Raw genomic sequence first — 27,940 nt, 5'->3', positions numbered from 1 at the left:
CTTCATCGTAATCTACTTTGTTTATGACTGAATTCCATGTTTTTAGTGACTGGAAAAGGTGCCGCAGAGTGGGCTGGCAGTGTTGCTGAAATGTGAAATCATGGCAGGAGCTGATCAGAACAGTCCACGTCGGTTCGTATTTCCTATATTTCAGTTATTTCCTGTATAACTAGGAGCTTGAAATATGTCGGATAATTGCTTGTACGGTTACTATGTATGGTTACAATTGTGCTAAATATAGCCGTGGCTGCTAGCATTAACAAAAATGATAAGCAGGTGAAAAGTTAAGAGCAATATGATAAAATGATACGATAGTGTAGCTCTATCATAAAATAGTGGTACAAATTGACTTTTGACCTTGTGTTCACATTTGACTTGCAAATTACTCTACATTGCAAAATGTTGTAGTATAGTCATGTTTTCTTATGTTTAAGTTAGCTAACAATGGGAAATGTCAAAATTTTAATTCCTTTAATGCAAATCAAAACCTATATTGGACACAGCCACTTTAAAGAGTGTGTATGATAATAACAATTAGCTGAATTCGTTATGAAATCATCCAGCTATTACCAACTATACATGACTGTACATGTATAGTTAGTAATAGCTGATAATAGTTGGTAGGTTACATTAAAAAAGTGTCTAAAATTGTGTTTAAATTAAAACAATAGGAAAATGTATTAAATTTTTTTGGCTGTAAGCACTGTTGACTGTAGAAATGAAATAGGAAGCTCCTGGTCATATTAATATAACTAATACGCTGACAGTCACGCGTGCCATGCGAGATCATCGCATGTAATAACTACGTGCACAATTATTCTTCAACTTGGCAAGGGGGTGAGTGGTGCAGTTGGTAGCATGCTTGGCTGCCAATTGGAACATTTCCAAGTGTGATTCCTGTGTGAGGCAGTCTTTTTCCTAACGCTGTTCGCGTGCCTTCAGACAGACAGCTTACATTGCTATAGACGTTATCATAGATATATTGCTATAGATATTATCGTAGATAGATTATTATAGATGTTACCATATATAGATTGTTATAGATGTTATCATAGATAGATTATTATAGATGTTACAATAGATAGACTGTTATAGATGTTATCAAAGATAGATTGTTATAAATGTTATCATAGATATATTGTTAAAGATGTTATCGTAGATAGATTGTTATAGATGTTATCATAGATAGATTTTTATAGACGTTATCATAGATAGATTGTTATAGATGTTATCATAGATAGATTGTTATAGATGTTACAATAGATAGACTGTTATAGATGTTATCAAAGATAGATTGTTATATATGTTACCATAGGTAGACTGTTATAGATGTTATCAAAGACTTGTTATAGATGTTATCATAGATATATTGTTAAAGATGTTATCGTAGATAGATTGTTATAGATGTTATCATAGATAGATTTTTATAGACATTATCATAGATAGATTGTTGTAGATGTTATCATAGATAGATTGTTATAGATGTTATCATAGATAGATTGTTGTAGATGTTATCATAGATAGATTGTTATAGATGTTATCATATATAGTGTAGATTACTATAGATGTTGCTGCCAGGCACTAGTTTCATTATCTTTCTACTTTGAGCTATGACCTGTAGTTTAAACCAAATTAGTTGATTGGATGTTTTATGGTTTAGAGATTACCAATGTACAGGAATTGTTGATCACACAAACTCTAAATTGCTAAGTATACTGCAGTATCGGAGCTACTTTTCTACAAGTGGTAATTTCAAGGCTTGTATACTCATATAACTTAGTGTTCCAGCATTCACTGAGTATGCGAGGTATACTCATAGTCGTGTAGCCAGTCTCTGGCCAAGCTGGTTATTATTAAAATCGTACAAGACAATAGTCACTGGCAAGTTTTAAACAAGCTCTGTAAACGACAATGCTAATTTTGTTTTCTATCGTAATAACGTAGCATCATTATTTTTAATATTTCTACGGTCGGTGATTCAGTTTTCTTTATTCGGCTCAGGTATGAAAATAGCATGTGGTCATTGACATAACTGCCTTTTTAGCTTAAGAGTCATGGAACCCATCTCCTCTTTTTTCATAATAAGCGGTACATTAGATGTGAGTTTTGCGTAGAGATAATGGTTTACTTCTGGAGTTTTCTAGGACAGTTTTATTCTCATATAGCAAAGATAAGAGTCTAGATGCTAAGCATTGCGTCATGAAGTTTGATTATTATTATTATTGCTAACTGGGTCATTATATCTTTTTTACAACTCAAGCCTTAGATTAAACTATAATTCCGGTAAGAGATGAAGATGTTGGCGTCCCATCATCAGCGTCCCATCAAAATTGTGCGCAAGCAATGGCTGAATAAGCGTAACATACATGTCTGTAAACTCAAATAGCTAACTTGTGAGTAAATGATATGACGTGAGTCATTCCTGGGATTGTTGTCCTAGATTTGGTTGAGTATTACTCAGGAGCATTGCAGCTTAGGGTTGACGATATCATCACGCAGTTCAGCTAGTAAACGCAATAGTATTTTGTTTTAATAAATCAATAGTTTACCTTATCCTTCAGCTCCATTTTCGAAAGGTTTTTACAAAGGTCATTCACCGGTCCTGTAGTCATGGCAACCAGCCATAATATGTTTCCAAGTAAGCATTTAGACCGAATGAGATTTAGCGTATCTCTACGTAATTGGGGCTATAGTGAAACATGGCTATCACAAACTGAGACAGTCTGCTGTGTTTGTTATAGCCATGCTGTACTGTATTCTACAAGCTCTGTTAAAAATAACTTTGCTGACTTAAAATTGTTTATAATTTGTTGCAAAATGGAGATATGATTAACAGTGTGAAATTGTCTGCAGTGCCCAGCCAGAGTGACTTGGCTCATGAATAATAGGGCACTCTCAGGGCTTTTCCATAAGCCGACCTTTAATAAGGACTAACAGTAGGTCGGCCCTACGATAGTCAGCGGGGGGGGGGGGGATTTAAAAGGCTGGTTCTAAGGAACTAGATGGAGTAACCCACATACTTTTGTTGATTTGGTGGGAGACACGGAGCACATGCTTGAAGTTTGAATGAAATCAGCCCTAAAATATGTGGAAATGCAGAGGCCACACGGACAAACAGACAGACAGACACAATGAGAAAGTAGAATTTAGGCCTATTAATATAGATAAAGAAGGTTTTATGAAAACATGTGATATAAAGATATAAAATTATTGTATGAATAAATTGTGCCAAGTTATAATGAGGTTTTATACCAGAGATTGTATAGTTGCTACGTGTACGTTTATTGCTTACACAGGAAGGTGTCAACAAGTGATCGTCGCTATGCACAAATAGTTGGTAAGATTTGGAAATTCTCAGGGAGTTCAATCGATAAAAATGAAATCTACAGATGCTGTACACTGGTAACTCAAACTATGACCTATTTGCTGTTTTGTCCTATGAACTTTCGCAACAAACAACAATCTTCGGAATTCGTAACTTTATGAAAGCAGTTACTACCGCGTGCTTTTTCATGACTTTGTCTTGGATCATGATTGAGTAAAGCCAGCAGTTTGGGTGACTTGATCAGCGGAGAATAATTATAGGAAGTCTTTATTACGATGCTCTGTGTATCATCTGTCCCTTGATCCAACACTCCAGTACTTCCCTGTTTGTATATCTCAAGTGTTCTCAAAATCGTACGCACTAGTCGAGTCTGCCTCTTGTTTAGTATTTCAAGTTGTCTTAGTTGTCTCCTAGTCATTCGGAAGTATTAGTTGACTGAACTCACAAAACCTGCTATTTGCTTGCATCATTTCTGCAGACACAACCTAGTAGGTGAGACAGTTCTATCCCTAAAGGCTCTTTGTGAGGCTTGCTTTTCTGCATCTTTAAAGGAATGAGAATTTTGGCTGCCTTGTCTAGCCTGCTGTTGCTGGTAGTATTTTTTGATCATTTTGGGCAAAATCTCTTCTATAAGTCCGTGTGTCACTAGATAGCTTCCCTGACTTTCTATTACACATACGGTAATAGTAAGTACGTTCTGGTGTCCAGTAAGTACGTTCTGGTGTCCGACTAGTAGGGCCTACACCAGTGGACTAGTGGAGGAAAATGCCTTTATATGTCAATATGCTTTTCTTCTTTGTACGGGATCATTTACTAACTGATGGAATGCAACTGTACGGGGTTGGAGAACAACTGATTTTTTTTAAAAAAAGTTGAAGTTTTTTTCGATTTTAACCAATTTTAATGATTCTTTTTGGTAAATTTGATTGTTTCACTCCTTTTTGCTTTTCCAAATTGTCTGTAAATTGTATTACACATCAGAATCCTGAGAAATATACTTGTCAGTATTCTTGACTTAGATGCTTTAGTCTGACAACTTCCTATATTTCTTGCATTCAACAGCCGTAGGCGTATAGAATTATAATTTGCAAATTACATGTAAGTTCATGGAGTAAATCTACTAGCACTGTTACATAAAAAGACACTATGAAATATTTAAGCGCATTCTTTTTTGGTGGGATCAATGCTGTTGATTATACGAAATGTAAATACCAGTTTGCTGGGTTTTTTTCTTAACTTTGCCAGTTTATTATTTTTGAATGAACGAAACCAAAAGTGGAGAATCCATCGTTTTTTTTGACGTCATCAAGTCGTTTGCGCATGCGCTCGTTCACGAAAAAGCCGCCATATTTGTAAAAAACGATTCTTTTTCTTTTATTTACTAGTACTTTTTGGTGTTGTTTTGATACCATAATAAAAAAATTGCAAACAAAAGCATCGTTTTCAAAAATTCATTACAAAAGCTTTGTGTTTTTAACGATAAAATTGTCTATAAAGATGGCCGACAATGATAAAATGACGTCACGAAAAAACGAAGGATACTTTTCAATGCTTGCCTTTGAGCTGATTGCAATAAAGAGTTTGCTGTCATAATGTTGTTTATTAAACAGGGTAGTGAGGGAAAACTGCACCAGCTACAGTTGCTACCTCACAATTAATGCTGCTTTGAAGTTCACTGAATAAACTTATAGCTCCTAACTTCAAACGTCCTTCTGTAGCATTGTACTACACATGCACTCAATTATCTCCATCACACTTGCTAATTCATGACAGCGAAGTGTTTACAGATTTGTTATGCACATCAAAACAAGATTGTTTGTCAAGAAACAATGATTTAAATCATTTGGTTTTTTTGTGCCGCCCTTCAGCTATATAAAAATACGTATTCCATAAGTTTTGCTCAGCGTCTGCATGTCAAGGCCAGCTTATCCGTTCCCACCTCCACATTCCTTACATTGTAATAAACATGTTGATGAAGGTCAGAGCGCATAAAAAGGCGAGGAGAGTTGAATGCTTTGGAAAAGGCCGGAGCTAATGTCAACTGTGTTACACTCGCTCAACAAAGCATATTCAAAAGAAATACATATGCGACACCATTTATACTGGACCTAACATTTCTATGCGGCCATTCTTGTTGTTAAGCTTTTGATACAATCATAATATTGTTGAATAATTTCAGTTTTAAAATTACTTATAATAAATCATGATATTTTACTAAAGAATGATTATTATTTTCAAAGAATTTCAAGTTTAGAAGCATTATCGCTGACTGAGAACCAACCATGACAAAGAAATGAATGAAAAAATTGACACATGTAACACTCCTGACATATTGACACAAGTTAACACTGTCGTGACATATTGACACATGTAACACTCGTGACATATTGACACAAGTTAACACTGTCGTGACATATTGACACATGTAACACTCGTGACATATTGACACAAGTTAACACTGTCGTGACATATTGACACATGTAACACTCGTGACATATTGACACAAGTTAACACTGTCGTGACATATTGACACATGTAACACTCGTGACATATTGACACATGTAACACTCGTGACATATCGACACATGTAACACTCGTGACATATTGACACATGTAACACTCGTGATATATTGACACAAGTTAACACTGTCGTGACATATTGACACATGTAACACTCGTGACATATTGACACAAGTTAACACTGTCGTGACATATTGACACATGTAACACTCGTGACATATTGACACATGTAACACTCGTGACATATCGACACATGTAACACTCGTGACATATTGACACATGTAACACTCGTGATATATTGACACAAGTTAACACTGTCGTGACATATTGACACATGTAACACTCGTGAAATATTGACACATGTTAACACTTGTGACATATTGACACGTGTTAACACTCGTGACATATTGACATATGTTAACACTTGTGACATATTGACACATGTAACACTCGTGACATATTGACACATGTAACACTCGTGACATATCGACACATGTAACACTCGTGACATATTGACACATGTAACACTCGTGATATATTGACACAAGTTAACACTGTCGTGACATATTGACACATGTAACACTCGTGAAATATTGACACATGTTAACACTTGTGACATATTGACACGTGTTAACACTCGTGACATATTGACATATGTTAACACTTGTGACATATTGACACATGTAACACTCGTGACATATTGACACAAGTTAACACTCATGACTTATTGACACAAGTTAACACTGTCGTGACATATTGACACATGTTAACACATGTGCATTCGCAAGAAACCTCAAATATTATCATCTAGTGTGCTCTGGTCTTTACTTTGATTTGCTGCTCTACTGCTAGTTACCTGCTGTAGGCAAGTTGCTGTTGTGTGATGCAATGACCTTGTTCTTTTACGTTTAGAGAACCTGTTGAGCACACCATGGAGGAGCCTTTCAATTTGCAGAGATATGTTTTCTCTCAGGCGCAAGAGCTGGACTGCTACTGGCCTGATTATAATGCCGAGATGGTGAGCAGCTCACACCTCTTCTATGTATTCCAGCAGTCCGCAGTAGCATGGGGTAAATTTGCCTCTGTTATGGGTATTTGTGTCAATCGGGTAGGGGGGGTCGGTGTTTTAGTTGGAAAAAATACTTTTTCCAGGAAACTCAGATTCATAGGAATGAGTGGGACAAACAGGATTAAGTTGGAAAATTTCCATTTTTTTTTAATGTTTTTATTGCTGTGCCTGAAGTGGACTGGACAAATCAATGCCTTATCTCATTACGCAATTTTCTATATATACACAAATTCAGCCTACTGCAAGAGACTATGAGCTTTAATTTTTAGTTTTTACACGTAGGCCTATTCGTGTCAATAATTTTATGAGTTTCGAGTTAATAATTGCTACAGAATTTTAAACACAACCAAGTTCATAAGTACATTTTTGTATAGCGAGGAGATTACTTCAAGTCAACCAAACAGGTTTCGGCATACACCTAGCTACCGATAACTTTGAGTAACTAATGAATATTGCGTCGGAATAGATCTATGGCGTTGGAATAGCTCTATGAATACTTGGCTAAAATGGTCAGTGTCTTTCCTCAGTCTAACTTCCAATCAAAAGCAGAGGTATTATGCAACGAGTAAATGTATAACAAAGATTATTTCAATGAATCACCAAAAATCCCACAGATTTCCTGTAACAGATTTCTTGTTTGCAAATACTTAGTTAGATTTAAGTTGAAGATTTTTCAATAAGTAATGGTTTGCACAGACTATATCTGATCACATTAAAATTCTAAATAGAGCTAAATATAATGATATAATTGTGAAATACAATGTAAAATACCCATTTCTAAAACTGCTCTCATTTAGTTAGGCCAAGCCAACAATTACTCTTCCTTATTAAATGGGAGCAGTTTGGAAAACTTTCCCTTTTTTTCCTTTACTTCTGACTCATGTTGTTTAGCACAGTAAAAACCAACCGTGAAGGCAATACTTCAATATCATGTATCTGTAGGTTGGGTACATGTAGCCTTAGGAGGACTATTAAAACTACTGTGCCAGACAAAATAGTAGGGGACGTAATTGTTCAATAGGCTAATTCAGAATAAATTTATTATCTCAACATCTTGTTGAGATAATAAATTTTGTCTCTTGTCTCTCATCCAGATACTATGGATCTTTATATATCTATAGAATTCTTAGATTCTAAGGAATCTAGCTAATCTAGTTTTACAGGGAAATATTAATTTTCTCTCCATTTAGCGAGCAGTTTTTATTGTAACCTAAATTTTAAGAGGGCCGAAAGTCACCTTCTGAAGGATTAGTCCACCAAATACTAAAAGTAATTTCCTGCCCATAACAGTAATTTTAGGGCCACCATGTTACAAAGAGTTGTTCAAACCTCTAGAAAAAGTAATATTAGGGAATTCTGATCCTAGTTTTTTTTAAAATTAATAATGTGAAAATTAGTGATACTTGCAGATATGCTTCATTATACGGTGTCTAACTTGACCAAAAAATTTAAAATTAAGCTCACTGGATTATAAACAGTACAAGGCATCCGAATATAAATATAGTTTTTGGGTCTATCTGTAAAAACTTGTATTAACCTATAAAACATTTTTATTCAAACCCAAAAAAACATGCATTGCTGATTGCGTGTCCCAACTATTTTGTTCATTGCTGTATATTATACATGTATAATATACAGCAATGTATACTATATACAGTGCTGTATATTATATACAAATACACCTCGGCAGGTGCTCATGTTGCATGACCCTTTAAACCGTGTAATGGCTCATTACTTGTTTTAGTAATCAGTGTATCTGTATATTACTGTTTCAGTCACAAGCTGTTCTGCAAGCGGATAACATAGAGAATGGCACATACATCCTAAGGCCTTCACGAACCATTGACGAGGCGAAAAATAAGTTTATTACTCTCTCTATTAGAATGGATTTTCCGAATGAGTAAGTAAAGGCATACGCAGTGCAGAGACGATAGCTTCACAGAGTTCCGCGGCAAAAACCGAAACAAAAACACTTGTTTTTAAACAAACCCGATCAACATACTGATGTCTAATGGAATATTCATACCTCGCTCTCAATGCCGCTTTTTTTGCATTTACTTTGAATTTTTACAAAAAAATTATTAGTAGCTTTTGTAGGGAATTTTATTCTCTTTCAAATGGTATATGATAAAACAATCAGTTTTAAAGTGACTGCCAATGGGAGTAATTTTTGTTGGTTAATCTTGCGACCTCTCCATTATAACTTATATAAAAATAGTAGGCGTGGCCTGTTTGTTGAAAAAGAGCGAGCTCCCATATACGCTTCCGTTGGTCGCGGGACTCTGTGAAACTATACGGCTCTGGCGCAATGTATCACTGAGGTTTGATTGCACGCCTTTTCGCAGTTGTGCCTCCAGCTTGATTAGTTTTCGTAGCGATTCCTTCGCAGTCTTGTTGAATCCTGTTTTCGAGTGATAATATGACAGGAACATCCATTTGTAGCCACCATATTGTTTCAGACGAAATAAAGTATGGCACTTTCCCGTAATTGTTGGTGTGGAGAAGAATGGAGAGGGCCCGCCGACTGTGCACTTCTCTCTCACACAAACTGGTAGCACGACCTCTCATACGCTCTCACAGCTTCTACAATATCACCATGCGCGTCCTCTCAGAGGTCATTACAACTAAAGTCCAATTTCTGTTTATCTAATTTTTTTCCTAGAAATGACATAGAGACAAACCTTGGTCTTTCACCTTAATTTATTCTAGAAGGCTGTTTGGCAAGTCAAAACTAGTTTTCCCTTTATAGTTATTGTAAATGATTTTAATCTGTTCCAAGTTTAGAAAACAACTTTTTCAAGCATATATTCTTGTTTTACACCATAAACTGTACACACATGTAATAATAGAGCAGGTGTTATGTAAAATATAGTGATTGCCTCATAGACATTTACTAGTTGAATGCTCGTTTAATACTGAATCATTAATAGACTAGACTAGGTTTTGGGAATGTACTGTATTGCTGTATCTAAGATAACTAGGTTTGAGTATGTACTGTATTGCTGTATCTGTAGCAATTCGTACCTATGTCTTGTTTACTCAGTCAAGCATTAATACTAAACTCGAAATAAACTGTGTTTTATTTTGATAAAAGATATCCTAAGATCATTTTAAAAAACGAGCATTTCCCCTGTTTTTTTTTACAGTTTAAACATGCACATTAAAGTAGCAAAGGCTAGCCTAGACGAAGGTTATAATCTAGAACTTCCAATGAAAGAGTACAGTAATGTATCTCAGCAAAGATCGTGTGAAGTTAAAAAAAAGCACAGCGGAGACATTTCTTGCGTTCTGTTTTTACCAATTGCAACATAAAACTATAAAATGCAGTGAGGTATTGAAGGCTAGCCTATGCTATGGCGCAAGGTAACAAAATGTTTGAAATGAAAATTGCTGGAATTTTAATTAAAGATGCAGTTATGTGTTCTATCAAAGATTGTGTGAAAAGACATTGCCTATTTTTTACCAATTACTATTGTAGTATAGTAGCAGCAGTCAGGAAGGTTAACTCGACTTTTTTTGTTTCGTCGAAAGCTGAATTTTTCATCCAAGTCTCAAAGAATCTCAAACGTTCTACTTGAAATCCGATTTGATCCAAATGTTTGAAAGCTGATGTATGAGTGCACACATATTTTTCTTTTAAGTACTTTAATCAAGTATTGAAATAGAAGTTATCATCTCATTAACTGTCATTGTATGCAGGTATATATAGTAAGTCATCGACTTACGACAGCGTTTGGTTCCAGCCGGTTGTAAGACGATTTGGACGTAAGTCGATTCTGTATATTCTGTCGATTCTGATCAAACGTAAATGAATTTAGCTTACTAAACACGTACTTGAAGGAAGTTTTAGTATGTATTTTAGTAAAATTCAAACTTTTAACTAAGATTTTATCATTGATCTGTTTGCGAATCCGTTTTTATGGTAACGGATAACCCTGAACTCGCCATGGCAAGCAACACATATCTCTTAATAACGTATATAATCGTTACACGAATCGCCAAATTTTAATTTCGAGAAAACTTATTGTTATCGTGTGACAGAAAAAATTTACCCCAATGGCAAAGCTTTAACGAAAATAACGAAGAACGGCTTTTGCTACGCCCCACACTGAGCTGCCTGACCTTCCCACAGATGTGGTCGTAAAGTCGGGTGGACATATGTCACATAGGTCGTAAGTCGGCGACTTACCGTACATGTAAGTACTTCTGCCGATGGGCCAGTTTTGTAATTTTCATTCAGCAATAGGAATCGTGAAAGGCAGACATTCTATATACTAGTACCTTGGCAGTCTTGTGTGCCATGAGATATTGTCGGGTGTAATAGCTATACGTACAATTGTTCCTGATATCTGATGGGTGGTCTATTATCTCAGTTGTTAGAGTTTTGGTCTACTAAGTTGAAAGTTGAGAGTTCTAATCTCGATGACAGCAATCTTTTTTCTCAACTTCGAAGAGTGGTTTTGGCCAGACAAACAGACATGGTTCTTGTAGTAATTTTACATGGCAATACGCTCTTACATGGCAGTACTATGGTTACCTACAGCAAATTTACTGTATTTAGTTGTTGTGATCTGCAATAAAATGTAACGTTACAATGTACTATGGGCAGTACGTACCGTAAAAGTTCTTACCTTTGAGACAGACGTATATTGTGAACGTTGAATTTCGCTTAAATGAATTTAGCTTACATGAATAACACATACATAAAGCTAAGTTTTAATATGTATTTTACTTTGTCATCGGCTACAATTTTATCACCGATCAATTTCCGGTTTCCTCTTCAAAGCCAGATACATGTAGTATGTATATTGTTAGCCAACAAGCAGGTAATTATTGTGGGTTTAGTGACTTTTATCAAAGTTTGGTCGAAATGCTATTTATTGTCTGATTAAAATAACATTTTTTAATCTACGATTTTGAGATGGAATAAATCTGGATATAGAACAATATTAATAAGACAACTTTCGAAGTGTCTCACAGTCAGTGTTATTGTATTGACTATCTGACATTATCGGTGGATTTGTATGTTTTGACAGGTGGAGGGCTGCCCTCCATATGCCGGGTGGTGCAAGGTTTGCCATACCGTAATCTGAGAGAAGTGGCCCGCACTATCGAGTCTCTTAATATTAATGTGACAAGTAAATCTACAGTAAGTTTCTTTTCCTGCCCCATTCTTATGTATATATATATATATGTATAAGTACTGTTATTACTTACAGAAACATCTGCTAGCCTAAATTTAGCTTACTATCGGTCAGTTTGTGGTTTATAATTATAATAATAATGGTTAATAATACGGTTTATAATAATAATATTGATGATAAATTTTCTCATAGTTTCTCATTATTGACATGAAATATCAAGCCCAACATGTCGCCGGCTAAATGGTTAGTGACGAGTTTTGAATCCACTCGCAATCAATCTTTTTTCTAACCTTCAAGTCTGGACACGGCTCTTATAACAGCAGAGATTTGAATTGCTTACAATTTCAGCAAAACCTTAATTCAATATTTCATGGAGAATTGTACTAATTTTTCTATAACGTTTCAAAATATTGCCTCAAAACTAATCTGTTATTGTTGGAATTCATACACGAACAGACAGTATCTGTGAATTCAAGGCCTGTGGTTATCTAAAGCACTTAATATTGCTTTTGAAGATGCCATTTTTAATTTGCCTTAAATACGGTTAAATAACTTGTCAAAAATGCAAATTTTAGTTTAATTTGGTCGAGTTTATGCTACCTGACTGTTATCTAATACAGTGAAACCTTGGTTCTCGAACACAATCCGTTCCAGAAGGTTGGTCGAAAACCGAGTTGTTTGAGATCCGAAACAGGTTTTCCCATTAGAATTAATATATATAAGTTTTAATCCGTTCCAACACCCTGAATGTTTACCTTTTTAGTATTTTATACATTATTTTATGCATGAAATTGCACATTAAAATGCTGACCAACACATGAAAAGCAATGTATATCTCAGAAAATATTAAGCAAAATGGCAAAGACACAAATAACATAAACATAAATGTAACCCAGGCTAATCGTACGTTCGCGTTGTCATAATCTTCCATATGAAAGATTACGCTAACATGAACGTGTAAAAATAAAAAAAGGATAAAGAAAAGAATTATGAATAGGATTTTTTACTCGGGCACAGGATGTTCTTTTCTCTTAAAATATCTATCCAATGACAGTTGCTTCTGCCTTCTATTTAGCACTTTTCGGAAGTGGTTCATGATAGTGTCGTTAAAGTCATTGATGACTCTGGTGGCTGCAGCTTTATCAGGGTGGTGAAGTTCGACGAAATTCTGTAACTCGGCCCATTTGCTACACATTTGTTTAATCTCGGACAATGCGACAACAGTTGGTCACGGAGAGAGCGATCTACACCCGGACGCCGCTCAGCATCCCACCCTCACGTACGCACTCAGGCGTCGTACTGGCTTTTGAACTCCGATTTTTGTTCGAACTACGAAGCAAGAATTTTTCGAATTTTTTTGTTTGGACTCCGATTTGTTCGAACTGCAAGTCGTTCGAAAACCGAGGTTCCACTGTATTCTAAAAAATTTATATTGTTGTAAATATGTTAGCAGGATTATTTCAATGTGAACTTTTTAAATCGAATTGTAAAAGATGTTTAATCAATTGGGAAGTTGCCAATGTTTCTTCATCAGACTGTTTAAGGGAAGGGCTCTGCATGTTACCAGCATCAGTAGATTGGTTGGATATATTGGTGATTTGATAAGTTTCAGGCACTCCTTGTATGAATCATTCCAACGTCTATAATTAACTGTACAGTGGACCTCCGCCATACGACATTATTTCGTTCTGGTGTTGGCATTCTAAGGTAAAGATATCGTATAGAGGGAGTATAGAAACCCTTAGTAATTATCTAATGCAAACACCCCTAGTAAAAAACATCAAAATTTTATGTATGTACTGTACATATTAAAGATTATTAGCAAAATAGTACGTTAACCTTATTAACTATAGTTACCTGCAGTAAATTTACTGTATTTAGTGGTTATGATCTGCAATATAATGTAACGTTACGATGTGCAGTTACATTTATGTACATGTACAATAGGTGCCGCAGGAAGTTTTTATCTTCAATACAGAAGTATAACATAAACATTGAATTTAATTTAAATGAATTTAACTTACTAAACACATACTTAAAGCTAAGTTCTAGTATGTATTTTACTTAACTTCAACTTTGTCATCGGCTAAAATGCTATCATCGATCAGTTTCCGGTTTCGTCTTTACTATAACGAAGACGAAACCGGAAACTGATAACAACGAATGACGCTGAACTGAGCATCGAATGTCTTTTATGCATTGTTGTAGAGATTTTGGCGAATAGCATATCGGCATCTTTGTTATTCCAACGTATTTAGCACACCGACTGCCAAATTTGAATTTCTTGTTCATTTCTTGTTGATATTGTATGGCGGAAAAAATTTCGTATGGTGTTATGCGATTGTTTATCAATTCAGACCTATTGGATATTTTTGTACCTTGTATTTATATTCAATGAGAATAGTAAACAAAAAATCACTTTCAACCCAATTTTTTATCTCTAAGCTGCAGTAATTACACTTTGTATGCAGCTTAAATCTGTGCGTTGTACATGTAGCCTGTGCTCTCCCTATTCTGACATCGTATAATGATGAAAATATGCTAGAAAACAATATTTTGCTATTTTGTCATGGAACATTGGTAATGAATTAAAATTTTGCATTCAACGGTGAAACAAAACTAAAAATTGTAGAAGAATTAATTTGATATTATGTTACGAATGGTTACGCTTATACAATGAAATATAAGCATTAGCTATTAGAGCTTCCAACTCAACTTTTCTAGAATGTAAGCCCCCCTACGCATGTTTCTGATTGTTTGTTCGACTCTCGTTTTCAGTGCAGTTTGACACTCAGCCAGATTGATATGTGCCCATCTATTTTAGTAAGTACCATAACGGTGGTGAGCGTAACAGAGGCCTATCGCATGTTACACTGTTAACCTTTCTGTAGCATAGCGTTTATAATAATACTGGCAACACGCATTCTACAGAGAAATATGATTTTTGATTTTCTTATGTTGGTTCTTTAGTAAAACCTCCAGTTGTAGTCTGGAAAACATTCTCCTCAGGTCAGTCAGGTTGCAATTACCGTATTTTTCAGACTATTAGCCGCTACTTTTTTCCCGATGTTTTGAAACATGCGGTTTATTTTAGAGGTATATTTAGAGGCTGCGGCTATTCCGCGGTTTTTCTTCCACCGCTAGACTCACGCTAACCGAAATCTCCAGTTAGCACGGTAAAAGAAAAGAAGAAACCGTGCCTAACGGTACTGTTCCGTTTTAATCAGCAAGGTTGCTGGGGTGTTAAAAAGCACTGTTATGAGTTCTGCCGCCTATACAAAGGTGCGGCCTATGTATTGTTTTATTATCGTCTTTTTTAAATAGAGCAGATGTGGCTTGTATAGGGGTGCAGTTAATAGTCCGGAAAATACGGTTCTTTCTAAAATATTAGTGTTATCTTGAAGGTTTTGACAGTTTATGTGTAAATATTACGAGAGGAGTTTGGCAATGCCAACTTATTAAGTTGATGTTTTTATTAATGGAAATTTTTGAAGGAGCTGAGCAAGGAGGGATATTAGAAACATCCGTGTTGGCTGAGCATATATCACAGCTGTCACACTTTCATATGGCACTATATACTGATAATGCCCAGGGATGTTTTTGTGATGTTTTCAATTGTAGATGGAGCTTTACAATGGTTAGACTTTAGCAAAAATCTGTCTTGTATGAAATCTGTTAGGTACTTTAGCATTCTGGTCTGCTGTACTCCGAGCCATGCCTTTTGGATGCTTTCAAAATTTGGCCTTACGTAAGCAGCGGAAATAAGTGCATGCGCCAAGAAAGTCACATATGATCTGTTAAATGTGTAGCTATAAGTTGTAATACCCAGCAATCACTCTATTGCTATTCTGAATCACTCTATGGCTGTTCTGAATCACTCTATTTGTCTTGCATAACTTTTTGTAGAGCCGATCAGCTAAAACCAGGGTAATGCCTTGCGCTTAACATTTCTATGCACCTTACTCTACTTTTCCCTTTTAGCTTACACCCAATTGCGTTTCTGATTATTTTCGAAGTACAAGCTTAGATTATGATCTCTTTTCTTCTTCGAGTCTAGTCTGTATGGTTTACTGCCTCCTACGCTATTGCTGGAGCATCGTATCTTTTCTTCACTTAGCAAAGTATTATGCAGTTGTGTCGTCTGGTACTTCAATTCTTTTCTTCCAGTTAAATTGTGTATGCTAGCATATGGCTTAGCCCGTGGTTCATCAATTTGGAGATAGTTCACATTGTTTGACAAGTGTGTATAACCACGAATAACTTATTCAGGCTATGCCGCAGTATTAATGTAGTCTTGTAAGGAATCTCAACCGTACAGAATTTATCATTGCATAGGTAAACATGCATGTACAATAAAATTGGAAGAAAGGAAAATTTTACATTTTGGTATGTGTCATATTTCATGTTTACACAACCTGTTGGTTGAATATAGTTAGCTGACCATGTCTATTTCTAGTCTATGTGAGTTTTTCATAGACTTTGTTAGCATTAGCACTTCTACCCTCGCTCAATTCTTGAGTCTTTTTAAGGGGCTTGATTTGGCATTGTTTAAATGTGGCTGACAATGAGAAGGGAATGTGGTTTAATCATTTTGTGAAGAATAAGCCGGTGTTTGACAGAATTTTTCTTAGCCTCATTTTTTTTTTAAAACCGCTTCATTTTTTCATGAATAAGGCTAAAACCTATTGTATAGAGTCATACGATCGCTTCCTCATACAAATCTTTCAATAGATGATGAAAATTTTCATCAAGTATTTGTCTCAAAACAGTAGCTCATTTTCAACATAAAATGTCTAACCATTACTGTATAGTAAGTTGTAAAGAATTGTAGTAGAAAGGAAAAACTAAAATAATAAACAGATTATGTAACTGTATGGTTAATTTAAACTGTATCTCATGTGAGTTAGAGTGAGCTATAATGTGTATTTTGACTACTCGACCTTTGCAGTACTGAGTACAGTAAGTTACACAATGTGTTTTTATCATTCATTCTGTACCTGAACCTTCACAGTGCTGAGTCTATACTTTCGTTCAAATGTCTTTGAGAGAAATTAGCGATAAAAATATATTTAAGTAGCGATAAAAATATATTTTTATTAATCATACTTTACTAATTAATTTTTACACTAGGTTTTACATTTTTACGTTAATTTATACAATGCTAATAATTTTATATAGTTTTAAGTATTACATATGCTATATGTAATACTTGAAACATTGATCATTGTTCTTTGGATTTTGAAAATTCAATGTGTTTTTGTAAGAATATTTGTTCTCACATATGGCAGGTTTGCCACATGGAGTAAATGTCGAAACAGACTAGGTTTAATTGTATGTATATGCAAAATTACTGTACTGATGTATCTGTAGCAATTCGTACTCCAGTTTCATTTACTCAATCTGTAATAAATAGTCAACAGACCATAAATAAGTGTAGAAATAGACTGTTTTTATACTAGGTGAATCCCCAGCATTGCCGGGTAATAAAAGGTCGTTGCACAGAAAATTTATTCTTTTTTTTTTATTTAACATATAACAACAGCTACCATTCCAACTTTTAAACTTCATATCATGAGAAAAGTGTTTTGTGCAGTTAAAATGAAGTGAGAGAAAAAATAAAACAACTGTTAAGGTGTTTAAATGTAAATGTGAAATAGATAGCCGGTAATAGCTAAATTAAGTCTGTTTTCCCACAATTACAATGAAAAATGATTTGGTAATGATACAATTAATACCAACTGAGATAACAAACTAAAAATTATGAATATGTTGAATTAATAATCACAATTAGTGCATAGAAGTGTGTGTATAGAAAAGGTTACTGTTGCAGCAGAAGCTATCCATCAACACTTTGAATATGATGATACTGGTACCTCTCAATACTGGTACAAATGTAAAAATGAGATATCAGACTGTCTTTGTCTGACAGAATGAGAGAGAATTTAGAGGCAATTCCTACTTGAGATAATACAATTGTCTGAGTGAAAAGTATTTAGCCCTTTCTAGATTCAACAATCGAACCTTAGAAAAAAAACAGGAAATAGGAGTGTAACAGCACATTTGAAATTAAAATGGCACATTTGAAAATTCCAAATTAAAAAATAGGTGGTGGTAAAAAAATTAGCTTTTAAAAAATTTTTTTTAAAATAACAAGCCTTAAAGGTAATATTGATTAATAATAAAAAGTACACATTTAGTGTTTACAATCGTGAGAAAGAGATACGGTATATGGTAGTAGCGAAGGGTGTGATAAGAACTGCTTAGCTTTGTGGTTACGCATGCTTGTTAGTAGACTGTGATTTGGATGTCACGAGTTCTAATCCAGCACAAAGGAGATTTTTCGTTGCTAAAACTGTATGGCTATAACTGGACAGATGACAGACCAAGGTTGTATAGTCAATGACTAAGATTTAGATATATAAATAAAGATATTGCATCTAAAATCATGAAAATACGAAATAAAAAAATAAATACGAAAAAAAAAAACATTTCGTATGTTTTATTTTTTCAAGTTTAGCAAAAACACTAAAGTAGCATAAACTAGCCTACTCTAATGTTACAATGTAAAAGTTTTATAGTACGCCAATGACAAGCTATTGTTAGGCTAACATAACTAAAAGTGTCCATGATGACCTCTATTGAAGCATTTTAAATAGTTAATGTTTCTTTCGGGTATCAGAGAGAGTTCACTCAGCTGTATAATCTAACAACACTCTGGCTCATGATCCTACACTTGGTCTGCTTGCTCCTGTAGAATGTCACTCATTTTCCTCTACTAACCTTGCAGCCTGTGTACGAGTACAATCCGATTGAATCGGAAGATGTCGATAATGGCGAATCTACAGGCTGTGCACAATCTAGAGCTGCAAGACCAGCCTGCATTCAATCTTCGGTATCGCAGAGAATCCCTCGAACTGCGCAACCAACGCCACCCCCAAGAAGTAGAACATTGCCATTGCAGCGAAGACAACTCCAGCCTATTCCACTACCACGACGGAATGCCGTGACTCCTCGTAGCTCAGATTCCAGCGGTACGTTAACCCCTACCAGTTCTAATGTTTTCGGGATTTTTGCATTAGATCATTTGGTACTGATGACATTCTGGCTGTTGTAATTGGCTGTTGTAATTGGCTGTTGTAATTGGCTGTTGTAATTGACTGTTGTAATTGGCTGTTGTAATTGGTGGTTGTAATTGGCTGTTGTAATTGGCTGTTGTAATTGGCTGTTGTAATTGACTGTTGTAATTGGCTGTTGTAATTGGCTGTTGTAATTGGCTGTTGTAATTGGTGGTTGTAATTGGCTGTTGTAATTGGCTGTTGTAATTGGCTGTTGTAATTGGCTGTTGTAATTGGCTGTTGTAATTGGCTGTTGTAATTGGCTGTTGTAATTGGTGGTTGTAATTGGCTGTTGTAATTGGCTGTTGTAATTGGCTGTTGTAATTGGCTGTTGTAATTGGCTGTTGTAATTGGCTGTTGTAATTGGCGGTTGTAATTGGCGGTTATAATTGGCTGTTGTAACTGGCTGTTGTAATTGGCTGTTGTAATTGGCTGTTGTAATTGGCTGTTGTACAGTAATTGGCGGTTGTAATTGGCGGTTGTAATTGGCTGTTGTAATTGGCTGTTGTAATTGGCTGTTGTAATTGGCTGTTGTAATTGGCTGTTGTAATTGGCTGTTGTAATTGGCTGTTGTAATTGGCTGTTGTAATTGGCTGTTGTAACTGGCTGTTGTAATTGGCTGTTGTAACTGGCTGTTGTAATTGGCTGTTGTAATTGGCTGTTGTAATTGGCTGTAATTCTGGCAGTTGAGGGGAGTCTACATTCTGGTAGTTGTTAATGCTTTGACTAGAACTTATATTACTGCACGGTCTGTCACATGTTTACTATTAACCGAGGGCGAGCTGTCAGCTATTGTTTGATGAAATTATCTCAATCAGCCTTCATCCATTCTTCGTTACTAATAAAAAATAACTGACACCGTCAATTCCTAAGAGACCTCAGGGGCGGATCTAGGAAAAAAGTGTGTGGTGCAAAATTTGTGTAATATATCTAGAGATGGAGGTAGTGCGCAGGGCGACCCCCTTACCTGGCCCCGCGCTAGTGGAACTCTTTGAATTTTAGGCATCTTAGAATGAAGGAGAGGTGTGTTTGAGCCCAAAAAAGTGTAATCATTTATTTGCAGAAAACAAGAAGTTTAGAGGTAAAAATTGACATTAGATATGATTAATTAAGTTGGTGTTTTATAATGTTCCTTATACTATGTATATCAAGATTACATGTAAACAGAAAGTTAACAAACATTTATGCAATAAAATAAAATCAAGACAAAATCAATCATAAAACCTCAATAGCCATTTGGTTTGGCTGTGCAGAAATTAGCCATCATTTCTGCAAACTACCATAAAAAATGTTTTGTAGTATTAGCTACATAACGATGCTATTATAAAACAGGCATATTAAGGCATACTTTTTTGAATTGTTGTTTTTTCGTTGAAAAAAATGATCCAAAATTCGTTCTTTACCTTTTTTTGAGCCATTTTGCTTTTAAAATTGCTTGTAGTACTTCTTTCGAAAAAGTTGTGGCTCAATTGGTGATGTTTATTGGGACCACTCTCATTTGTTTATAAGCTAAACAAATTCAGGTCAAAGTTATTAAAACTGATTCATTATAACGAACTCTACTAGGCCGTGTTTGTTCATTTCCTCCCAAAGCAAGTTCTCAGTGAAATGAATTGTAATTTACTCAATTCTTGATGGATTTTAAATCTTTTTTTTTTAATTTTTTGCCATATTTATGGTGGTGCATTTGCACCATATGCACCACAGTAGATCCGCCCCTGGACCTTTTCTATCCGATTTCCGTTTCACATCTGGTCAACGATTATTATTGGCTTGCAGTAAGCCTGGTGGTGTCCAGGATTTCTTTTATTTTTAGTTCGATATTCCCCAGGTCGGTGTTTGAGAGGCTGGTTCTCTGGAACCAGACAGAGTTTAAAACCAAATATATTTGGCAAACTGTGGCAATGCACGGAGCATATGCTTGTGAAAGTTGGATGAAATCAGCCAAAAAATATGGAAACGGGATTTATAAATACCAGTACGCTGACAGTACCGTGCGCTGTGAAACATCATCACATATAATAAGTGCGTGCACAATTATTCCTAGATGGGAAAAGGTGGTAGGGTGGTACAGTTAGTAGTGTGCCTGACTGCTTAATGGAAGATTTGAGTTCAAATCCCAGGTGAGGCCATCTTCTTCCTAACATTCGCAGAGTGGCTATGGCTGGACAGGCACGGCTCTTATTATAGTAAAGATTGGTTCAATAAGTTGTTCTGTTGATTGTTGATATTTTTTAGTTGAAAAAACCTATTTTGAAGTTACAATTGGGTCATTTATTCTTCTTGTTTACTGTTGCCAACATTAAAAGAATTAGCCACTGATACTCCCTGTACAGAGTCCTTGGCTCAATATGAGAAATTTTTACTCAATGACCTTCACGTGAGGTCCTTGTTTTGCTACGCGATTTTGATTGAATCTGACGGGCCTTCTACCAGCGGCTGCAGGTTGGACAGAAATACTATTCAGTTGCTTGCCTTGGATAAATAGTTGAACTCACCGGGCTGGTCATTGTTTGTAGCGAGTAATGACAGTATGGAAACTGAATCTGCGACTCCTCCTGTCCAGACTGATGAAAGGGAGAAGCTCTGTAGATGTGGATTGCCAATAAAAGTAACCGCTCTTCCTAAATTGTAAGCTTTGAGTTTAGTTGGTAATTTCTACTATTTTTGGTCCACGTGTATCTGGATTCCACTAAACTCGGTCCATGTGTATCTGCATTCCACTAAAATTGATCCACATGTATTCGGATTCCACTAAAATCGGTCCATGTGTATCTGCATTCCAGAAAAATTGATCCACGTGTATCTGCATTCCATTAAAATTGATCCACGTGTATATAGTGATGCTCGAAACAAGACTTTTGTCTCAAGGTTTCGAAAATGCTTTAGCCGAGACACGATCTTGTGGAGGTCTGGTCTAAACAATAAATCGAGACAGCACAGGAGTTGTCTTTTTGTGCGGGAAAGCTGGAGACATTATTTCTAAGAAGCGAAATCGCACTGAGGAAGATATTGTCAATATGATCATATTTCTAAAGAACTATTTATTGCTACAGCAAGAGTGAGCCGATATATAGTGCTTCCACCAGATCAGATCGTTAATATTATATTTACCCATTTGTGATGTCATGTTACACTGCACAAGTCTTGATAACAATAAAGTATTGCAACTTATTTGTTTCTAAGCGAGATACTCTCCTTGAATACACAGGAAACAGTTTTCTGAAGTTGTTGTGTTGTATAATGAGCTGCAGACTAACAGGTTGTAGCCCTTGTGCTTGGGAATAATCTACATGCGTTTGGTACGTCAATATTGTCTCTATCTCGTCTCGCAATTTGCTTCTTCTCCCGTGTCACTTGGCTATTTTAACATCACTAAGTTCTACTAAAGTTTACCGCAGAGACTGGTTTCTAGTTAAACGTTTTTATCTTGTTTTTTTCTACATAAATTTTTGGGCCATAATGCGTTATGATTACCAATGGAGCCACCGACATAACATCACAGCCAAGTCGCATAGACAGATGAGAACAATTCCCTTTCAGTGCAGCTGATGCATCAGGTGCAGTGCGTATTGTGCCAAGCTGTTGTTTGCTCACTCCGCTCGACGGGGGACAACTCTGCAAAAACAACAGTTTGTCAAGACAGGCTAGCTGTGGGCCAGTTTGTGGCAGAGGTAAAAAAGATTTCTCGTTGATCATAGAATTATATTAAATATTAATGTTATTACCGTCTGTTACGTTTTGATTGATGAAGTTAAACTGTAGTTATCTGTGTGACAATAGTTTGGTTCTACACTGCAGAAGGGGCTTGACTTGCAGCAAGTCAAGTGCTTCAAGTCACCAAGTAACCATAGTTCTATTATGGCTACCCGGTGACAGGATATGTATCAATGAGCTATCATAGCTTCAGTTGCTGGCTGTAACTCAATGAAGTTACGACACCTTCCAAAGGAAGGATGCCTGCTGACCTTTGTTTGTACTTTAACCTAAGAGTGAAGTTGTCTGAGTACTAGGGTGTGCAGAATATCTGTAGGCTTCAAACGTCTACATAAAGAATTTAGTTCGTTCCAGAATTCACTTTGTATGTTAAAACATTTGTATGTTGGGTCAAAAACTTTTATTTAAATACACTGTAATTTGTTTTATTTGCTCCACAGCTCAAAAACATGTCATGACTTTTTAACGAATGCTGCAGATGTTTACACGTAGCAATAAAAATCATTATATAAGCTGTTGTTATACTTACAGCTGGAGTGTGCACCGGTCTACATGAACTGTTGTTATACTTACAGCTGGAGTGTGCACCGGTCTACATGAACTGTTGTTATACTTACAGCTGGAGTGTGCACCGGTCTACACGCGCTGTTGTTATACTTACAGCTGGAGTGTGCATCGGTCTACGTGAACTGTTGTTATACTTACAGCTGGAGTGTGCACCGGTCTACATGAACTGTTGTTATGCTTACAGCTGGAGTGTGCACCGGTCTACATGCGCTGACACACTCAACATGCTCTATTTCCGTAACCCAGGAGGTCAGACAGCATGGGCATTGCCTCCTTACATAGATAGAGACTGCACGGACAGGTCGTATCTGCAGTTTGGCAAGCTCAATATCGCGTGCTTTGAACAGGTTAGTTGGAGTGCTCTAGTAATTTTATGTTGTCAAGTTAGTCGAATTGGTCAAACACAACTTTCCAGACAGAATTCATACTCCTTGAAAATACTAGTGTTGTTCTGTTTTATTGTTACTAGCATCGTGTCAGTGTAGTGTGACGTGAGAGATCAGATGTAATAACTACGCATACAAATAATACTGGGTGGTGGAGTGATGGTCAACCAAGCCGAAAGTCGTGAGGTTGAATCTCTTTGAAAGCAGTCTTTTTTAACCTTTAACCTTCGGACAGCTCTTATTATATGAAGATAAAAAAATGCTTACAATAATAAAAATTACAATAACAACTTGATTCAATATTTAATGAAAAATGTACCAATTCTCCCATAATTTTTCAAAGTGTTCGTTCAAAACTAGTCTGTTATTATTAGAACTCATGCACGAATAGATGTGCGTGAATTCAACGCCTGTGGTTATCTAAAACACTTAATATATTTTTCAAATATAATCCTTGCTTTTGAAAAGGCAGTTTTTAATTTGCCTTAAATACGGTTGAATAACTCAAGCCTATAGTTCTTGTTTACAAATGCAAATGTTAGTTTAATTTTGTCGAGTTTATGCTACCTGATTGTGTTCTGATATTGTTTCAAAAAATTTACGTTGTTGTAAATATGTTAGCATGATTGACTCAATAATATGAACTTTTTGAATTGACTAGAAAAAGTTTTTAGTTGGGAACTTGCCAATGCTTCGTAATCAGGCTGTTTAAGATTTGGGCTCTGCATGTTACCAGCATCAGGAGACTGGGTGGATATATGGACAATTTGACAAGTTTCAACCAGGCACTCTTTGTATGTATTATTCTAATGTCTATAATTAACTGTACAATGGACCTCCGCTATACGACATTAATTTGTTCTGGTGTTGGCATCCTTAGGCAAAGATACCATATAGAGGGGTATAGAAACCCTTAGTAATTATTCAATTAATGCAAACACCTCCTAAACACCTGGTAAAAAACATCAAAATTTCATATACGTTTTGTACATACGAAAAATTATTAACAAAATAGTATGTTATTTTTAGTAACTATAGTTACCTACAGTAGTAAATTTAGTGTAGTTGGTATATTTAGTGGTTATGAAGTGCAATAAAATGTTACATTACAATGTATAATGTGCAGTACCTTACTATAGAGAGTTCTTACTATCAAGACAGACTTATAACATAAAGTTATAATATAACTTAGATGAATTTAGCTTACTAAACACACACTTAAAGCTAAGTTGTAGAATGTATTTTACTACACTTTAACTTTTAAAAGTTTTATCAGTTATCTATTTCCGGTTTCTTTTTCACTATAACTAATAATGAATAATGCTGAATGGAGAGAGAGTGTGAGCATCGTATGTATCTCTTTCAAGCATTGTGGGAGAAATTTTAATTAATAGCATATCGGCATCTTTGTTATTCCGACGTATGCAGCACATCGACTGCCAAATTTGAATCTCAAGAGAAATTTTTGTTGATGTCATATGCCGAGAAAAATGTCATACAGCAGGGACTGAAAGACATCGTATGTGACAGCGCAAGGCGAAAAAACTTTATAACAAGTACATGGTAACCTGGGGTTGCACAGTATTCTATTTTTGAGTTGTACAACGGATTCAGTCCTTATGTATATATGTATCTAAAAGTTTAATGCTGGTAAGGTAATGCTTTATCATAACAGATCATAAAATAACATATGTCAACAACATGTATGTATATGATTAATGCATGTAAACTCAGCAACATTGCTACACCTGTTGATCCCGGCATCACTGCCACAGGTGACCTTGTCATTTGCATATGTTATGAATATTTAATTAGTAGTTTTACCTGCTGCAAAAAGAAAAGGTCATTGGAAAGTTTAAAAACTGTTCCTTTGCTTCTGTCTACTAACCACACGTGTACACATTTAATACAACTAAACTTAGTCAATGAAAATGGAAACGTACTCTACCACATTAAGTGTTGGGTTTCATGTAGCTCATTATGCAAAGTAGAAGTACCTACAAAGACTGCTAGGTATAAGGTGATTGCTAGTGACAAAAACTATAAATACCCCATTTCAACAGCAATCCTATAATCACGCGAGAATCTAGATCTCTATGTATTTATTTGCTAAGAGGCTATTCAAGGCTCGTTACACTTGTAAACAAATCATTGCGACACTAGTTTGTTGTCCCTACTGCATGATTTCCTTTATGGCGACAGTTTTTGTCTGTTTTTCTTTTAGTATGCTTCTGAAATGATATATGAATCGACAAGCGAACTCTCTCGTTGGGGGAAGTATTCAACGTACGAGCCGTTACCTTAGCACCAGACCTCTCAATCACCCGTACGAACCTCTTCAGATGAGTGCCTACATGTTGTTTGTAGTGAACTTGGGCATTTAGTACCTTTAGTAGATATATATATATACACTAAAAGATGATTATTATCAATAATGATATATGTCATTATGGAAAAGCATTTTATTTTTGTTATTGTAATGGCGGGAGGCATGATGCGTTAGTTGATCATATTTTTTACTATGCAGCAAGGAATTTTCTGCTTTTGTACTGTATCATGTTTTGAGGCTATTTATAACTTCATTCAGAATGTTTTATTAACATTTGAAGTCTTCCAAAAGTTGAATTATGCAATCATATAATTAAGCATTTACGGTTATGCCTTTTACCGTGTTATAATCATTTGGAATATATACATTATCATGTACACGATGCGTTCTTGTTAATTTTTTGTATGGCATTTTTAATTACAGGCAGTCAGAAAAACATTTCATAATTTTTAGTGTTGTGCCAAAGGAAGGTTTATCAACCCCTACATCGGGGGTTCCCTACCAGGAAGGAATTCCCTCTAAGGGAAATTTTGAATATACAAGGGGGAGAACAGAGAGGTGTCTAGTTTGTTAAATTTTTAATTTATGCCTTGCAGTGTCGTGTGAGTTTGGGTTTCATCATTTAACATTTTGGTTTTATCTATAACACTAGTTGCTAATAATGAGCTACTAGTCAGAATCCAGATATATATGAACACATCTATCCAGATTTTGATTGGATAGTAAGCTAAGCTAGTCATAAACCAATTCATCGCCATGCCGAAGGTCATGTATTGTTGTGTGATGTGTGCATGATGTATAAAAATTTATATTTGTTGTTATATGTTTAGATGTATACAATAACATGGGATTATAATTTGTATCAGTTGTTTTTAGTCATGTGAATTAAAAGTGCGGGGGGAAATCAAATTTATGATAAGGCAAAAGGGAAATTGAGTGAAAAAGGTTGGGAACCCTTGCGCTACATGGCCTGATCTGTTTCGGTGGTTTATCACCATATATTCATAACTGCACTTGATTTGTCTTCCCATGGTTGTTTAGTAGCAACCGGTTGTTCATGTCCAACTAAGCTTGTATACATTGAACCCAGAGAAAAGCATGGAACAACATGTTGTCTTTACTAAAAACAGGACATCACCGGCAGCGGAGAAAATCTGAGAATTCCTAGGAGGGCATGTCCTTTGAAGAATAAATTCTATCAGTGAATTTTGATCTTTACATGGCATTATTAGTCTTATTACAACTACAATAGCGGCAGCAGCTAGTAAACTGAGAATGTGATTCAGAGGCTGTTGGCAGCGCTGAGGCATGTGTAGTGATTGTGCTTTGTCACATCAACATGATATAATTGTATTGCTATGTGTATGGTGGTAATATGATGATCATGTCAGAAGTGCTTTGTCACATCAACATGATATAATTGTATTGCTATGTGTATGGTGGTAATATGATGACCATGTCAGAAGTGCTTTGTCATATCAACATGATATAATTGTATTGCTATGTATATGGTGGTAATAGGATGACTATGTCAAAAGTGCTTTGTCACATCAACTTTTTTAATATATTTTTAAATTAACATATAAAAGTATTACTCAGCACACGATACCAATATTACAAGCTCCAATTGTTTGTAGCAGTATTGCTCTGACTCCTCCAAAACTGGTTGATCAGTGGGCCCCACAAAGTGATCTGACAGTATATATATTAATATTTACCAATACATTGAAGTAAATTGTACTAGACAAGGATAGATGACTCCAAACTC

The 27,940-nt window shown here is 35.6% G+C and overlaps 1 protein-coding gene across 2 annotated transcripts; it reads left to right on the top strand.

Moving 5' to 3' along the window:
* The first annotated feature begins 27 nt into the window (after positions 1-27).
* LOC137390255 (uncharacterized) lies at positions 28-26,549 on the top strand. 2 transcript variants are annotated; one of them, XM_068076586.1, is made up of 10 exons: positions 28-132; positions 6,758-6,863; positions 8,690-8,814; positions 9,374-9,528; positions 11,951-12,063; positions 15,965-15,985; positions 18,846-19,089; positions 21,693-21,804; positions 23,642-23,804; positions 26,068-26,549. In XM_068076586.1, exons 1-10 carry the CDS (start codon positions 101-103, stop codon positions 26,146-26,148), a joined length of 1,152 nt encoding a protein of 383 aa, XP_067932687.1. In that variant the 5' UTR covers positions 28-100; the 3' UTR covers positions 26,149-26,549. The 2 variants fall into 2 exon arrangements, with proteins under 2 accessions (XP_067932687.1, XP_067932688.1); XM_068076587.1 differs by lacking the exon at positions 15,965-15,985.
* Positions 26,550-27,940: the final 1,391 nt, after the last annotated feature.

The sequence above is a fragment of the Watersipora subatra genome, chromosome 3 (assembly GCF_963576615.1).
Source record: "Watersipora subatra chromosome 3, tzWatSuba1.1, whole genome shotgun sequence".
NCBI classification, from domain to species: Eukaryota; Metazoa; Bryozoa; class Gymnolaemata; order Cheilostomatida; family Watersiporidae; genus Watersipora; species Watersipora subatra.
The sequence above is the reverse complement of the archived record's forward strand: the minus strand, read 5'-3'. Positions and strand labels throughout refer to the sequence as shown.

Excerpts from the sequence above, each read along its gene's own strand:
- LOC137390255 (XM_068076586.1), top strand. The coding sequence starts at position 101 with ATGGCAGGAGCTGATCAGAACAGTCCACGTCG. Across the intron at positions 6,864-8,689 it reads CTGATTATAATGCCGAGATG|TCACAAGCTGTTCTGCAAGC; the intron begins GTGAGCAGCTCA and ends TTACTGTTTCAG. Across the intron at positions 8,815-9,373 it reads AGAATGGATTTTCCGAATGA|ACGAAATAAAGTATGGCACT; the intron begins GTAAGTAAAGGC and ends ATATTGTTTCAG.